We start from the raw sequence: 17524 nt of genomic DNA, 5'->3' as shown, positions 1-17524 counted from the left end.
GAGTCCTATCTGATACCGTCTCAGGTATCCCCAAATGAAGGTGACAAGCCAAATCATCAAAATGCTTTGCAGAGAAGACAACGATATTCGGAAACAAGTCAAGAATGTCGTATTGTTCATACTTACCACCATATCTGTTATATATTTAGTCACAGGCGTCTTCTAAATATTGTTTCAAGCAACTTATGAATTTCCAACTGCAGCGATTTTTTTCTGAATTATTAAAAAATACAGCATTGCTAAGGGCCACTGGGAAAGGTCATTTAAAAAATGGAATTGTAACAGTTGCAGTTCCATTATTCAATTATTTTATTTTTAACGCAACAGTTCAATTTTAAGTTATAAACAAAGTAACAAGAAGATTTTTCACAGTATACTGCAGTGTGCTTGTGTACCAATCAGTTGCTGGAAATAGAACAGCTGGCATGAAACTTATGCACACATGAAAACTGGATATTGTATCTCTGCCCTTCTGAATTGATTAATGAGTTCCTTTGCTGATGGAGAGAGTCGCGTAGGGAATAAGTTTAAGGGTAACAGAGTGAACTGAAAGTGACTCTGAATCCCAGATGGAGGCCAAGGAAAGGTAGCTTACTGTAACAACTAGGATTTAAATTTCAGAAAATTGATGATGTGATACAGCCAGTGGCTTACTGCACTTCTATTCCTCATTCCAGTATGCATACTTGTAAATTCTGGTGCACATCAGTAGCCCTTGCTACTATTGATTGTGATTTGAATGAAATTTCTTTTTAGTCAGATGTACTTTGTATAGTTTATGGTGATGTGAAACAGCAAGTCTCACATTCGAAATACTCAAGTACGTAGCAAATGTGCAGAAAATGTCTTGAGGGAGAAACTTAAAAAATGGTTGGGCTGATTTTTTTGTCTGCTTGCTATTTCTGTTGTAATTTTATCTGTGCAACTTCTGATAAACAAAAAATTTGCTGTTTCTTTTTTATCCTTATTATATGTTGTTATTAACTTTACATTGCTTTTCTTTAAGCTTTCATTTGAGTATATTATGTAATGGCATTGTTAGTCCTGTGGCAGGAAAATAGCTGAATGCCTCATATTTTAATGCATTACATGGCAGCCTGATATGTGTTTAAAATATAGTCTGTATTGTAATTTTTCAGACCTTGCAGAACTTCATGTATAGTATGCTGAAGGATACTAATTCCAAAGCAGCCAAAATGTCAGTGGTATGTACTGTAAAATAATATATTTTTAATAATATCTACTTCACTGTAATAGCAAATATTAGAACTAGGTGTAAAGTGTTGTTAATTGCTCTGAAATACAGTCGCACTAAGAACCTAATAGTCCTCATATAATTTGTTTCACAAATAAAATATTTATTTTTACTTTTGCAGTATTAAATGTATCATTGTGATAAAGAGCTGCAACTGGATAAGGGTTATTCTGCATAGAGAGATGTGGTTGTGAACCATATTGTTGACCTCTGATCTGCCTGGTTGAGATTGTTTGCTGCAAGGGCATTCTCTTTACAAGATGTATATAATCAACATCATCGGCCAGGCTCAATTAATTTTTTTATTTAATCCTCGTTATGAGTACACTATTTAGACATTAACAGTTAAAAGAAAAATGGGATTTTCTTTAACTTAGACATGAACATATTTCAACTAAACGTTGTTTCTTCACTATCGGATAAACAAAGACAACCTTAATTACTAAATACTGGGAAAAAATGAAAATCAAGACAACTCAATTCCCTTTGAGATATAAATGATTCCTGAAGTAAAGTGGTGATTGCACTTTGTCTGAGTTTTGTGGCCAAATTTTAAAACTGATCACTAAAATAAATTGTGTCTGACATCAAAGCACTGCTTTATCATTCTTCATTAGAAGACTAATAGTGCTTGTTTAGAATGGAACCCTAAGATTGCTAAGTTGTGAATGCAGTTGTTCTCTATGTTGATTATACTTTGGGCAGGTGAAGATTAAATTGTTAATGTCCCTACATTTCCTTAGTTTTTGCAGTCACAGGTATCAGAATTCCTAAGTTGTAGACAAAATAAATGGGAAGGAAAGCTGCCATGATGAAATTTCATTCTCTTGAGTGTAGAAATAGCTCCACAGTGTACACTGTACAGTCATGTGGGGTTGTATCCAACTATAATATTCTCCTTTACTAACAGATGATGGTTCCCATTCCTCTTCCCTGTGGCATCTGACTTTCATATTAACTTGATATGTAAATTCAGTGAAAAGTAACTGGACATCTAAGAAGGGTCAAAATATGGCAGCTCCTTTAGCTAACTGGTCTACAATTTTGTTTTACAAAATGCCTGTGTAAGCTGTAATCCAAAGTAGATAATTGTATTTATTTCTTCGAGAACATTTTGTTATTTCTTGAGCTGTGTCAATAACTAGTTTACTGTTGTGCTCTATGACACTAAGAATGCTTTTAAAATCATAAATAATAAATATGCTTTCTTCATTTGGAATTGAAGAGAATGTAATGACCATCATGGTTGGTACTGGATCCACTCTTGGAACATATATAAAAATTAAAGGATTTAAAGTGATACAGCTTTCAGATTGCATCTTTGAACAGAGCTCTGTATCACTTATCACTTGTTTCATGTCTGGCAGTGACTTTTTTAATGTGAAAAATGAAGTTACGTGTGGTTCGAAGTCCACATTAAATTTTAGGTCATCTTATAACTGACTTAGTAACTAACTTAATAGATCCGAGGAAAATCAGGGCATATGTTGTGAAGTACTGCAGTGTTCAAACAAACCATTGCATTGAGAAGTGGTTTACTTTGAAATATTGGTTGTAGAGTACTCATGTTCACACAGTTGAATGTGTTTGATAAATCGTGAATCCACTCAGAGAAGACAAAATTACCAGTTCATGCCAAATTGAATATAAAAACCAAATATCAAGAGCACACTAGAGATTATAAGAGTAATGTTTCTGGTTTTAAAACCTGAGAACCACAAAGCAGTATGTATAGAGCAAGCAGTGCAAAATCTTGCACGTAATACCAAAGGGACTAGCGATGAATGTTCTTGAAGAAATGGAAATATGTATGCACACATTTAATCAACCACAGAAGATAATAGATGAATAAAGAGACTAAACATAAAAGATATATAAAAAATTTTATTGAAATATTAAATTGCGATAATGGGCAAATTTAGACATAACAAAAATATTTCATAATGAAAGACAAAAGTAGCAGCAAAGATTAAACGATTAATGAACTAAATTCATAAACTATATAAAGCAACTTTGTAACCAAACAGCATCATTGGTAAAACAAGAAATGGTGTCAGAAATTCGTTAAAATATAAATATAAACTAAAATACGTTGGACAATCCGCTAATGTGAAAAAGGACCAACAAGTTTCACAAATTTGCTAAAATTCAAACATAGATCACAAAATCATAGACAGCAATTTAATAAGTGAGTACTCATTAATGTGATACAGAAGTGAAGAGTAACTAGACATAAATACCTACATGTACAACATTATATAGCCATAAAATGTAAATAAAAACAATTTAAGAAAATCATGATAAAATACTATGTGTTATTTGCACGTACATTGACAATGGCAATTATAGCTGAAATAGCCCTATTGAGAAAGAAATTCGGTTGAAGCTGTGGACTTTCACACACACACACACACACACACACACACACACACACACACACAAAATATTTACTCTAGTAGAATACTGAGTTTTCAGCAGCATGCTAAGTGTTGGCTACAACTAATGATCTGTTACTAAAGTGAGAATCTGAGTTGGCTTAAATGGTGTATGTGTGTATAGTTTATTAATTTGCATATTTTTGTTTAAGGACATTATGATAGAACTGTACAAGAAAAATGTATGGAATGATGCAAAAACAGTCAATGTGATTGCAATGGCGTGCTTTTCAAAATTTGTGAAGGTAATGTCTTATTTGCTAGTCAGTATTGAATTATTTCTTGTAATTAGATTGCATGTAAAGTTTGTTTTTATCTTTTAGGTTATGGTAGCAGCACTAAAGTTTTTTCTTGGAACCGATCCAGCAGAAGAGAAGTCTGATGATAGTGACTCTGACGTAAGTAAATGTTATTCAGTTTGGCAGATATGTGTAGTTTTGACTTGCCAGTGTGTCAATGAATGGCAAGAAGTTATTCAGTGTCCTAGACAGTAGATAAAAATTTGTTAAACTAGAAAAATATACTGTTCCACATGAATAAAAGTGAAATGTATAAGTTCATTAGGCAGCAGTATGGCTCTCACTACATAAAAGAGAATTGTCTGCACAAGCCTGAAGAAACATCCCAGATGTTGGAAATTGTAGAAAATAGGCTGCCCTTCTTGTGCTGCATTGCATAGAGGACAAGCATAAATATTCCATAAATGGAAGGACAGTACATTAGGGTTTAATGTCCATCAACAATGCATTCAATAGAGAAGCAGCACAAGCTCAGATTGGGAAAGGATAAGGAAGGAAACCTGACTTATTTTTTAGGAGTACCATGCCAGCATTTGCCTTACATATTGTTGGATTGCTGGACCAAGATTTTTTCTTCCTGAATATGAGTTCAGTGTTGTTACCATTGTACCACCTTGCCCTGTTGAAGTTTAACATCTAGGTGAATAAAGATCCTATGCAGCTTTCTTTTTCTTCAGTGATAGGCATCCTTGATGTTCCAGTGTATTTTCTAACATCACCTATCAACCTTTCATTATTTCTTGTCTTGGTCTTTTCTTATCTCTTTGAATCTTACTAAAAAGACCCTTGGTCCACCTTGAATTACTGCAGTTACAGGCACCGTCAGAAGAACTAAAGGAAAACCTGCTTGAACTCCTCTCTCACCTGCCTTGTGGTGTTCAGGTAGAATTTGTACCAAAAATCTATTCGAAATAAACAATTACGCCATTAGAATGGTCTCTGAAGATGGGATTAATTTTAGGTACAAAAAAAAGTATGTCTTTAATGAACCTATAGGAAAACAAATCTCACCTCTTGTGTTAACATATAATTTGTTTTCTTATCCTTATATCATGCACACATTTTCAGTAGTTTCTCGTTCTTTCTGAAGAGAATTAGAAAAAGGGTAGATGGGGGAGGGATAGTAGACTCCATCCATAAACTATGGACCTTGCCGAGACAGGGTGGTTTGTGTATCTCGTTGATACAGATAGCCATCCCATAGATGCAATTGCTGTGGGAGTGGTATCTCTATAGTGGTCAGAATAACCTGTAGTTCCTGATGAGAAGTAGCAACATTTTCAGTATTTGCAGGGGGCACTTGTCTGCCTAATTAACTGATCCGGTCATGTAACATTAGTCAGCATTGTCCTGCTATGTTAGTATTATGAACGACTGAAAGCAAAGAGATATTTTTCAAGGACATGCAGCTCTGTCTGTAGAGAGCAGTGTCAAGCCAGTTTTTGGACTGAAGACACCAGCAGAAACAAAGGTAATAGGTGGCACAATAACTAACAATATAAGCAAAACTGAACAAGCATTGGAATATTTCTTTAAAAGCTTGGATACTTTGTATAAAAATTTTGAACACAGATAGTTAATAATGAATGTATTGTCACTCTAGGTGTGATTCCATTTGAGATAAATAAATTGAGATGAATTATAAAGAAAGGAACAATGTCTGTATATGGTGGTGTTTCAATAGGAGTGGAAGAAACTGGAGGAGAAAGTAATATAAAATTGTTTACAGACTGACTCTCAGGAAGACAGTTCCACATGATGGGAACAGTGCTATATTTGCTCAGGATAGAGACAGTTAAGGCATAAAAAATTGTATATCTGTCAACTTCCTCTCCATAATGAACAATATAATTCACTAAAACTGCCCCTGCACCAAGTTTGACATGCAAGTTTTTGGTGCAAATTACTGATTAAACACAAAAATTAGTGACACTATTTAAGCGTACTGTTAAAGGTATCACTTTTCTTTACGTATTATTCCAGAAAATATGAAAAGATCGTAAAGTCGGGTTGTAGTTGTATTTTTGTTTACATTTTGGTGCAGTATTCAATTTAATTGTTCTGGTTTTCTACATTATAGTTCTCTTAAAAGGTATATTCTAAGTTAATTAACAGATACTGCTGCAGTTAAGTGAGTGTGAGTTCTTGTTGTCAGTGGAAATAATTAACTTTTTACATTATATTTTACACCCAAAGCACTTACGACTAGACCTGACTTTTGTGGCTTGTAAATAACAAAAATTCCTGTAGTGTTAAGTGTTTAAGTGATTTAATTAAATTTTAAGTGTGTAATTTGTGTTGTAATGCATGATAACTGTGGATGTTGCCACAGGATAGTAAGAGAGGAAGTGGTATATGTAGACTGTGGGTTGGAATTCCACTTGGGTGATAGTAGTGGGAAACTCAGTGAGGCTCTTCCACTTGACTTGAGGCTATGGGGAAAAATAGAAGAAGGATAATAAGAAGAAGAAGATGGCGAGAAGAGAATTGCCGAACAAGAAGCAAAGATTTGTGCCCTTCAGGCTGATTTAGAACTTGTGAAGTTTGAACTATATAGGTTGAAGGGGGGGGGGGGGGGGGAAGATGATGGGAACTGTGTGAAGATAACAAGCAAAGGGAAAAAGAGAAACAGCTCTTCAGTTTCTTCATATATATTTTAAGCTTACGGTAGCAAATAAATTTGTCTTGTTATCTCATCCAGCTGTAGGTTGCAGTAGGATGCAGCAGTCTTCTGGCAAAGAAACTAGGTTGGTACCAAAAGAGAGTAAGAAGAAAAATGTCTTGCTGCTAGGTAGCAGCCATGGGAGGGATGCAGGCCAGATCGTACAGGACAGATCAGGAATGGAGTTACCAGGTCATACATATTATGAAGCCAGGTGCTACCCTTAGCCCAGTGACAGAGGATGTAGGGAATGTACATGAAGATTTTGTCAAAGAGGATATGGTTATTGCAGTAGGTGGAGTGGGGAACAGCCTGGCAAAAGACAGTAATTACAGAATTAGGGGTGACCTGGATGAAATTGGAGTAGCAACTACACACACAAATGTGAGTTTTGTGGATGGCCTGCACCACCATGATCAGCCCTGGGTTAACACTACTGTGAGCCATGTGAAGATTTAAGTTGAGCTGACTAGTGCTGACTGAAATGAAATCTCATACGAGTGGATTGCCTGATGCTAAAATTGGGTGGTGGTGATGTACTAGACATGGCATACACTAGAGTGGGAAAGGGAAAGATAGATTGGCTGATTTTTTTGAAAATAGCTTTCTGCATCAGCCAATCAGAAAGAATATTAAACAGCCATTTAAAAAATCATGGATCAGTAGAGGTATTAAAGTATCTTGTGAAATAAAATGGGAAATATATGTGTCAGCAAGAACAAGTAGTGATCCGGCAGTAGTTGCACACTATAAAAACTTCTCAAAATTTCTGAGAAAAGTTATTGAAATATCAAGGAACAGGTACATAACGGCAGAAATAAGTAACTCTGACAATAGAATTAAGAGTGTTTGGAATGTAGTGAAGCGAGAGACAGGACAACCAGCCACAGAACAGGATAACAACACTAGTGAACTGAATGGAAGGGCTATAAATGAGGAGTCACTGCCAGCAGATGTATTTAATAATCATTTCATAAAAAAAAGTAGAAAGTATAGGGACAAACAGTTCAAGAGAAAAATTACAGCATTATGTTGAAAATGAAACTCTAATAAAATTCAGTTATATGAGTGTATCACCAATGGCTTCTGAAATTAAGAAAATTATACATTCTCTACAAAGTTAAAACTCATCTGGATTTTTCAGTAGAGTTCTAAGGATTAGTTCCCATATAATGAGTCCTGTCTTACTTGAAATGTGTAATACATCACTAACTCAATCACAGTTTGGATTTCAGAAGGGTTGCTCTCTGAGAATGCAATTTACATGTTCACTCACCAAATTTTGCAAGCATTAAGTAACAAAATTATACTGGTTTATATTTTCTGTGACCCATTTGACCGTGTGTCCTAGATAACTTAAATTTTTATTGGATTGAAAGTATGGCCATCCAAATGATAATGTCATATCTAACCAAAAGAATGCAGGAAGTTGTACTTACTAATTCATTGTTCCAACGGAGGAGAAACCGCATATGAGGTTCTCCTAAGCTCACTCTTAGGTACACTATTGTCCCTCGCATATGTAAATGATCTTCCATGTAATCTACAACAAGCAGAATTATTTCTTTTTGCAGATGAGACTAGCATTCTAATCAGTCCAGGCATACATACAAGCTAGAAGAAATGGTAAACAGTGCCCTTAAAAGTATCATTGACTAGTTTTCCGTGAATTGTTTCACCCTCAATTTTAAAATGACACATCATCTCCAGTTCTGCACATCTAGGGGTACTACACCAATCATAAGTGTAACAAATGGCGAAGAAATAATAAATAGTATCAAAACTGCAAAAATTTTTGCCGGCAGTGTTGATGAGAATTTGGAAAAGGCTCTTTTTGGAAGTCATAAAACAAAGAAGTTTCGCAACATTTGCACTAAGAGTCATTGTAAATCTTGGGGAGGGAGAAGTCACTAAGTTGACATATTTTACGTATTTTCATTTTGTAATGTCATATGGAATAATGTTTTGGGGTAATTCATTTTTAAGAAAGAAGGTCTTCTTCATTGGCTCAAAAACCTTATGTAAGAATAATGTCCTGTAGACATCTTTTTAGGGAGTTGAGCATTCTGACCACAGCTTCATAGTATATTTATTCCCTTCTGAAGTTTGTTGTGAGTAATCCACTGTAGTACAGTAGTAACAATGATTTACATAACTACAATACCAGAAGGAAAATGACATTCATTTCTCCAAATTAAGGTTGTCTTTAGCACAAAAAGGCTTGCACAATGCTGAAATTTATGTTTTTGACAACTTACTCAGTGATATAAATTGTCTGACAGACAGTGAAGTAAAATTTGAAAACAAACTGAAAAAGTTTCTCCTTGACACTCCTATTCTGTAGACTAATGTCTCTTATTGTAACTTGTAAAATGTTGCAGATAGGAATTACGAACTCACATCTGTATATTTAATAATAATTATATCTAAAAACAAAGATGATGTGACTTACCGAACGAAAGCGCTGGCAGGTCGATAGACACACAAACAAACACAAACACACACACAAAATTCAAGCTTTCGCAACAAACTGTTGCCTCATCAGGAAAGAGGGAAGGAGAGGGAAAGACGAGAGGATGTGGGTTTTAAGGGAGAGGGTAAGGAGTCATTCCAATCCCGGGAGCGGAAAGACTTACCTTAGGGGGAAAAAAGGACGGGTATACACTCGCGCGCACACACACACACACACACACACACACACACACACACACACATATCCATCCACACATATACAGACACAAGCAGACATATTTAAAGACAAAGAGTTTGGGCAAAGATGTCAGTCGAGGCGGAAGTGAAGAGGCAAAGATGATGTTGAATGACAGGTGAGGTATGAGTGGCGGCAACTTGAAATTAGCGGAGATTGAGGCATGGTGGGTAACAGGAAGAGAGGATATATTGAAGAGCAAGTTCCCATCTCCGGAGTTCGGATAGGTTGGTGTTAGTGGGAAGTATCCAGATAACCCGGACGGTGTAACACTGTGCCAAGATGTGCTGGCCGTGCACCAAGGCATGTTTAGCCACAGGGTGATCGTCATTACCAACAAACACTGTCTGCCTGTGTCCATTCATGCGAATGGACAGTTTGTTGCTGGTCATTCCCACATAGAATGCATCACAGTGTAGGCAGGTCAGTTGGTAAATCACGTGGGTGCTTTCACATGTGGCTCTGCCTTTGATCGTGTACACCTTCCGCATTACAGGACTGGAGTAGGTGGTGGTGGGAGGGTGCATGGGACAGGTTTTACACTGGGGGCGGTTACAAGGATAGGAGCCAGAGGGTAGGGAAGGTGGTTTGGGGATTTCATAGGGATGAACTAACAGGTTACGAAGGTTAGGTGGACGGCGGAAAGACACTCTTGGTGGAGTGGGGAGGATTTCATGAAGGATGAATCTCATTTCAGGGCAGGATTTGAGGAAGTCGTATCCCTGCTGGAGAGCCACATTCAGAGTCTGGTCCAGTCCCGGAAAGTATCCTGTCACAAGTGGGGCACTTTTGTGGTTCTTCTGTGGGGGATTCTGGGTTCAAGGGGATGAGGAAGTGGCTCTGGTTATTTGCTTCTGTACCAGGTCGGGAGGGTAGTTGCGAGATGCGAAAGCTGTTGTCAGGTTGTTGGTGTAATGGTTCAGGGATTCCGGACTGGAGCAGATTCGTTTGCCACGAAGACCTAGGCTGTAGGGAAGGGACCGTTTGATGTGGAATGGGTGGCAGCTGTCATAATGGAGGTACTGTTGCTTTTTGGTGGGTTTGATGTGGATGGACGTGTGAAGCTGGCCATTGGACAGGTGGAGGTCAACGTCAAGGAAAGTGGCATGGGATTTGGAGTAGGACCAGGTGAATCTGATGGAACCAAAGGAGTTGAGGTTGGAGAGGAAATTCTGGAGTTCTTCTTCACTGTGAGTCCAGATCATGAAGATGTCATCAATAAATCTGTACCAAACTTTGGTTTGGCAGGCCTGGGTAACCAAGAAGGCTTCCTCTAAGCGACCCATGAATAGGTTGGCGTACGAGGGGGCCATCCTGGTACCCATGGCTGTTCCCTTTAATTGTTGGTATGTCTGGCCTTCAAAAGTGAAGAAGTTGTGGGTCAGGATGAAGCTGGCTAAAGTGATGAGGAAAGAGGTTTTAGGTAGGGTGGCAGGTGATCGGCGTGAAAGGAAATGCTCCATTGCAGCGGGCCCTGGATGTGTGGAATATTTGTGTATAAGGAAGTGGCATCAATGGTTACAAGGATGGTTTCCGGGGGTAACAGATTGGGTAAGGATTCCAGGCGTTCGAGAAAGTGGTTGGTGTCTTTGATGAAGGATGGGAGACTGCATGTAATAGGTTGAAGGTGTTGATCTACGTAGGCAGAGATATGTTCTGTGGGGGCTTGGTAACCAGCTACAATGGGGTGGCCGGGATGATTGGGTTTGTGGATTTTAGGAAGAAGGTAGAAGGTAGGGGTGCGGGGTGTCGGTGAGGTCAGGAGGTTGATGGAGTCAGGTGAAAGGTTTTGCAGGGGGCCTAAGGTTCTGAGGATTCCTTGAAGCTCCGCCTGGACATCGGGAATGGGATTACCTTGGCAAACTTTGTATGTGGTGGTGTCTGAAAGCTGACGCAGTCCCTCAGCCACATACTCCCGACGATCAAGTACCATGGTCGTGGAACCCTTGTCCGCCGGAAGAATGATGATGGATCGGTCAGCCTTCCAGGAATTTCTGACTTCCAGCCTTGCATCTCAATCCTTCTTAAAAAACCTTAATCCTACTCCCAACATCACCACTGCTGAAGCCCAGGCTATCCGTGATCTGAAGGCTGACCGATCCATCGTCATTCTTCCGGCGGACAAGGGTTCCATGACCATGGTACTTGATCGTCGGGAGTATGTGGCTGAGGGACTGCGTCAGCTTTCAGACAACACCTCATACAAAGTTTGCCAAGGTAACCCCATTCCCGATGTCCAGGCGGAGCTTCAAGGAATCCTCAGAACCTTAGGCCCCCTGCAAAACCTTTCACCTGACTCCATCAACCTCCTGACCCCACCGACACCCCGCACCCCTACCTTCTACCTTCTTCCTAAAATCCACAAACCCAGTCATCCCAGCCACCCCATTGTAGCTGGTTACCAAGCCCCCACAGAACGTATCTCTGCCTACGTAGATCAACACCTTCAACCCATTACATGCAGTCTCCCATCCTTCATCAAAGACACCAACCACTTTCTCGAACGCCTGGAATCCTTAGCCAATCTGTTACCCCCGGAAACCATCCTTGTAACTATTGATGCCACTTCCTTATACACAAATATTCCACACGTCCAGGGCCTCGCTGCAATGGAGCATTTCCTTTCACGCCGATCACCTGCCACCCTACCTAAAACCTCTTTCCTCATCACTTTAGCCAGCTTCATCCTGACCCACAACTTCTTCACTTTTGAAGGCCAGACATACCAACAATTAAAGGGAACAGCCATGGGTACCAGGATGGCCCCCTCGTACGCCAACCTATTCATGGGTCGCTTAAAGGAAGCCTTCTTGGTTACCCAGGCCTGCCAAACCAAAGTTTGGTACAGATTTATTGATGACATCTTCATGATCTGGACTCACAGTGAAGAAGAACTCCAGAATTTCCTCTCCAACCTCAACTCCTTTGGTTCCATCAGATTCACCTGGTCCTACTCCAAATCCCATGCCACTTTCCTTGACGTTGACCTCCACCTGTCCAATGGCCAGCTTCACACGTCCGTCTACATCAAACCCACCAAAAAGCAACAGTACCTCCATTATGACAGCTGCCACCCATTCCACATCAAACGGTCCCTTCCCTACAGCCTAGGTCTTCTTGGCAAACGAATCTGCTCCAGTCCGGAATCCCTGAACCATTACACCAACAACCTGACAACAGCTTTCGCATCTCGCAACTACCCTCCCGACCTGGTACAGAAGCAAATAACCAGAGCCACTTCCTCATCCCCTTGAACCCAGAATCCCCCACAGAAGAACCACAAAAGTGCCCCACTTGTGACAGGATACTTTCCGGGACTGGACCAGACTCTGAATGTGGCTCTCCAGCAGGGATACGACTTCCTCAAATCCTGCCCTGAAATGAGATCCATCCTTCATGAAATCCTCCCCACTCCACCAAGAGTGTCTTTCCGCCGTCCACCTAACCTTCGTAACCTGTTAGTTCATCCCTATGAAATCCCCAAACCACCTTCCCTACCCTCTGGCTCCTATCCTTGTAACCGCCCCCGGTGTAAAACCTGTCCCATGCACCCTCCCACCACCACCTACTCCAGTCCTGTAATGCGGAAGGTGTACACGATCAAAGGCAGAGCCACATGTGAAAGCACCCACGTGATTTACCAACTGACCTGCCTACACTGTGATGCATTCTATGTGGGAATGACCAGCAACAAACTGTCCATTCGCATGAATGGACACAGGCAGACAGTGTTTGTTGGTAATGACGATCACCCTGTGGCTAAACATGCCTTGGTGCACGGCCAGCACATCTTGGCACAGTGTTACACCGTCCGGGTTATCTGGATACTTCCCACCAACACCAACCTATCCGAACTCCGGAGATGAGAACTTGCTCTTCAATATATCCTCTCTTCCTGTTACCCACCATGCCTCAATCTCCGCTAATTTCAAGTTGCTGCCACTCATACCTCACCTGTCATTCAACATCATCTTTGCCTCTTCACTTCTGCCTCGACAGACATCTTTGCCAAAACTCTTGGTCTTTAAATATGTCTGCTTGTGTCTGTTTATGTGTGGATGGATATGTGTGTGTGTGCGAGTGTATACCTGTCCTTTTTTCCCCCTAAGGTAAGTCTTTCCGCTCCCGGGATTGGAATGACTCCTTACCCTCTCCCTTAAAACCCACATCCTCTCGTCTTTCCCTCTCCTTCCCTCTTTCCTGATGAGGCAACAGTTTGTTGCGAAAGCTTGAATTTTGTGTGTGTGTTTGTGTTTGTTTGTGTGTCTATCGACCTGCCAGCACTTTCGTTCGGTAAGTCACATCATCTTTGTTTTTAGATATATTTTTCCCACGTGGAATGTTTCCCTCTATTATATTTTAATAATAATTAAAAATCTTTAACAACAACAAATGTATAAATGCTCAGACATAGCCATATTTACAAACTAATTTGCAGTGTGAATTTTCTATTGCTCGCAGCGAGATGCTGAACCTACCAGTTACGTATTTCCCCCCAAAATAGCTCAAGACTTTTGTAGAATCTGGATACTGTGGTCACCTATAAATTTATCTTGTAGAGCTCGTCCTGTTATTTAGTCCCAGCTGTTAACCATGTTTATTGTGCTCAGATCCTCTTCACTGAAGGTTTTGTGAATTAGCTGGAAAAGAGCTTGTTTCTCTGCTCAAATAGCATAAAGCTTTCATAACCAGAGTTCCATCATTTCAACCATATATTGTCAGATTAACCATTAATGCAATGCACTTTACAAAGAACACCGGGCTACTACTCTCCAGTCTGTATATAATAGAGTAAGTCAAATACATTACATTGTACACAGCGTTCATTGTTAATACAGGCTCTTTTGTTATTCCCTGGTGGGCCAGTCAGTGGCTGCACAGAATAGTTATGTCCACCACAGCAAATTATGATTTCCATTCACCACTCATGCCCATGGAAGATGCAGCTCCTGTGTATATTCTTGGCTCTGCACAAACCAAAGCCTAGTGTCAGTGTTCTGCTCCACTGTAGCTCAGTTAACCTAAGGTAATAGTTTTACTCTCTGTATTCACGTGAATATCATCTATTTCTTGAAGAGCCATGGCATTTCCTGACTAAATGTTATCTTACACTACATAGTCACTGAATTGAATGGAAGATACCAAACGTAATACAACACCTTACATGATTTCTACATTTAATGTAATACTATTGTCTAATATATAATTAATTGTTTTTATTAATTCAGATTTATCCTTCAAATATAATTATGTGGATCTATACTTTTGTCATCATTCATTGTTAATTAAATTACTTCTAATATTTAAAATTTGTATTATTACCCAAGAATCCAGTCTTTTACCCAGGTTCTTCATTGTACAGTATCATGCTTTCTAATTGTTTCTTGTCTCTGCATTTCTAACAAATATATATATAATTTTCACCTAATTACTTATTCTTAGAACTCTGCAGTGTGTTTGTGCCTTAGCACTTCTTTAGAGACTATTTATAGTACTTTATTAAAAGGATCAAAACTCAGAACAGTATCCCACTATTGAAGCTCAGAAGAGGTAAGTCACGTAAATCATTTTTTCCTTTTCTTTTTCAATATTTTAGTCTGGAGGAAACTTCACCCTATTTCAGGCATTTGCCCTTTCATTTCTTTCCAACTTATTCTTTTCTCCATCTTTGCAAGGAATTGTACTCTTTCCCCTATTTACTCAGAATGCAATGTGATGTATCCCTCTGCCTCCTTCACTCGTCGACAAAAATATGGTTGGAGCCATCCCTCCTATGGGTCCACCTGATCCTGGTATAGGTTACCATCTATGGAGGGGTAACCTACCCAACACAACTCCATACCCTAACTTAACAAGGTGCATGATATCCCTCCATTGTCCTAATAATGAGTACTCAAGTACTGTATCCTTTCAAGACTCACTGCTGTCCAACCTTCCTTCCAATATATTATCTACCAGACATTTCTGACTTCCTATCACTTCATGGCCTACTTTGTTCAGGTTCAGGCCACCTCCTTGTATACTTCTTCCTATTTCCATCACATCCCTCTTTTATCTTGTGTGACTGTGATCAATGTACTTCTTCAGTGTTAGCTTGCCATTTATTGCCTTATAGGAAATGAAGACAATGGTACTGCATTCCTCTCCCCAGAGCCGTGGCCAGGCTAACATCTTTTTCTGATGTCCTTTTGATCCTCCTGGTTACCACTATACATGTATATGCTCATTAATCTTCAGGTCCTCGATACCGTGTCATTTGTTTTCCTTTGTGTACCACCGAGAAAACTTCTTGGTGATTACTTTTATCTTGATTATTCTATATACTTATTCTAAATGCTGAAATCGTTTCACCATTTCTTCATTATATGATCCCATTTCTTTATCGTGTTCTGGCTCTTCTAAAAATAGTGCTTTAGGATGTGGCATGCTATTGACTCAGTATGGTCCCACCTATTTAGGAAAAAAATTACTTATCTCTCTTTTAATATTAGGTTTTAAGTGATGATCATGTATTAAAACTAAATCAACAATGAATTCCAGCACCTCGGTGGTGTTGTTCAGTCACTGCAGACATTGTTGCACATTAATTCTTCCCCTTAGACCAGCTAATCATTTTTAACAACAGTTCTACGAAAGGTTTATTATTACCTCTACAGGTAATAATCCTGTTATCATGTGCGGTAATTCATTTATCAGTACCAGAAATTCAGCTACAAACTGTTCACAAGATCTATGTTTTGTGGAACAATATGCCCTACAAAGATATGAAATCTCCTTCATTATTTGTTCACAGGGATTATTACATTGTGGGCAATATTTAGAAGCAGCTATATGTTGTACCTGTTCCCATGCTAAAAATTCTTTAAATGCCTGACTGATAAATTGTGGACCATAGTAACCTGTGTGGTTTTCGCATATCTATGAGGTATTACTTTTTAAGTATTTCCATGTTTGATAGGGTAAAGCTTAACATATTTGGACTAGCACTATACTAGCACAAATATATATGTTTCTGCATCCCTGTCTGCTGGAAGTTGACCAAAAAATTCTGCTGCAGAAAGGTCCTGAATTACCTTAGATATTATAGGATTTAACTTACGTACTATAGCTCAGTTTTCTGCCTTCATTTTTTGGCATGCTTCACAGGTTCTTATTATTGTTGATACTTTTCTACTTAAGTCCCTAAAATAATAAAATTTTACCAGATGCTTTATGCACTTCCATACTCCAAAGTGTCCATAACTCTTGTGAATAAATGTAATGAGGTCTAATTCTACTGTGACAGGTATACATAGTTTCAATTTGAACTTTATTCTCTTCGTTTTCCAGAATAACACATCTTTATAATAATCCATTCTGATGTTTTATTGTCCATGATTAAACATTTTCAGTCACCAACCACTCATCTTTAAAATGTAGATCTTTAGCCATATCCTTCTTTATGTGGAAAGCTAAATTCTGTACCTTTGTTTGTGTAACTTAATGTTAAAAAAACAAACAATGGAAAATCCAGGGTGGAATGTAACAGTAATATGAAAAGGAAAGTTGTTACTCACCATATAGCGGAGATGCTGAGTCACAGATAGGCACAACAAAAAGACTCACACAATTAAAGGTTTCGGCAGTTGGCCTTCGTCAGCAGTAGACGACAGACAAACATACACACACTTGATCACACACTCACGCAAACACACACACACACACACACACACACACACACACACACACACACACACGACTGCAGTCTAAGGCAAATGAAACCGCGCTGTGAGGTGCAGCATCAGTGCATGATGAGAGTTGCGTCTGGGTGGGGGTAAGGAGGAGGCTGGGGCAGGGGAGAGGTGGAGGGGAGGGGAGAAGTAGCAGAAAAGGGGAGAAATAAAAAGACTGGATGTGATGGTGGAATGACGGCTGTGTAGTGCTGGAATGGGAACAGGGAAGTGGCTGGATGGTTGAGGACAGTGACTAATGAACGTTGAGGCCGGGAGGGTTAAATTTCGTGCCTACTGTCCTTCCAGCCCCACCCACAGTGGTATTCCACCATTCACTGAACCTACGCAATACACTAGACCATCCTTACACAACCCCTGCACCCAACCCCTTACCTCATGGCTCACATCCCTGTAATAGACCTTGATGCAAGACCTGTCCCATACATCCTCCCAC

At 39.3% G+C, this 17524-nt stretch overlaps 1 protein-coding gene across 3 annotated transcripts in view; it reads left to right on the top strand.

Moving 5' to 3' along the window:
* The window catches only part of LOC126253672 (protein SDA1 homolog), a 208504-nt gene that overhangs the window by 87389 nt on the left and 103591 nt on the right, over window positions 1-17524 (top strand). For all 3 annotated transcript variants that reach the window (XM_049955205.1, XM_049955196.1, XM_049955211.1), the window contains exons 6-8: window positions 1140-1205; window positions 3843-3935; window positions 4014-4088. In XM_049955205.1, the coding sequence (XP_049811162.1) occupies window positions 1140-1205; window positions 3843-3935; window positions 4014-4088 (234 nt within the window). The remainder of the gene's footprint in view (window positions 1-1139; window positions 1206-3842; window positions 3936-4013; window positions 4089-17524) is intronic.

Source organism: Schistocerca nitens, chromosome 1 (genome assembly GCF_023898315.1).
Source record: "Schistocerca nitens isolate TAMUIC-IGC-003100 chromosome 1, iqSchNite1.1, whole genome shotgun sequence".
NCBI lineage: Eukaryota > Metazoa > Arthropoda > Insecta > Orthoptera > Acrididae > Schistocerca > Schistocerca nitens.
This window is presented reverse-complemented; position numbering and strand designations above follow the sequence as displayed.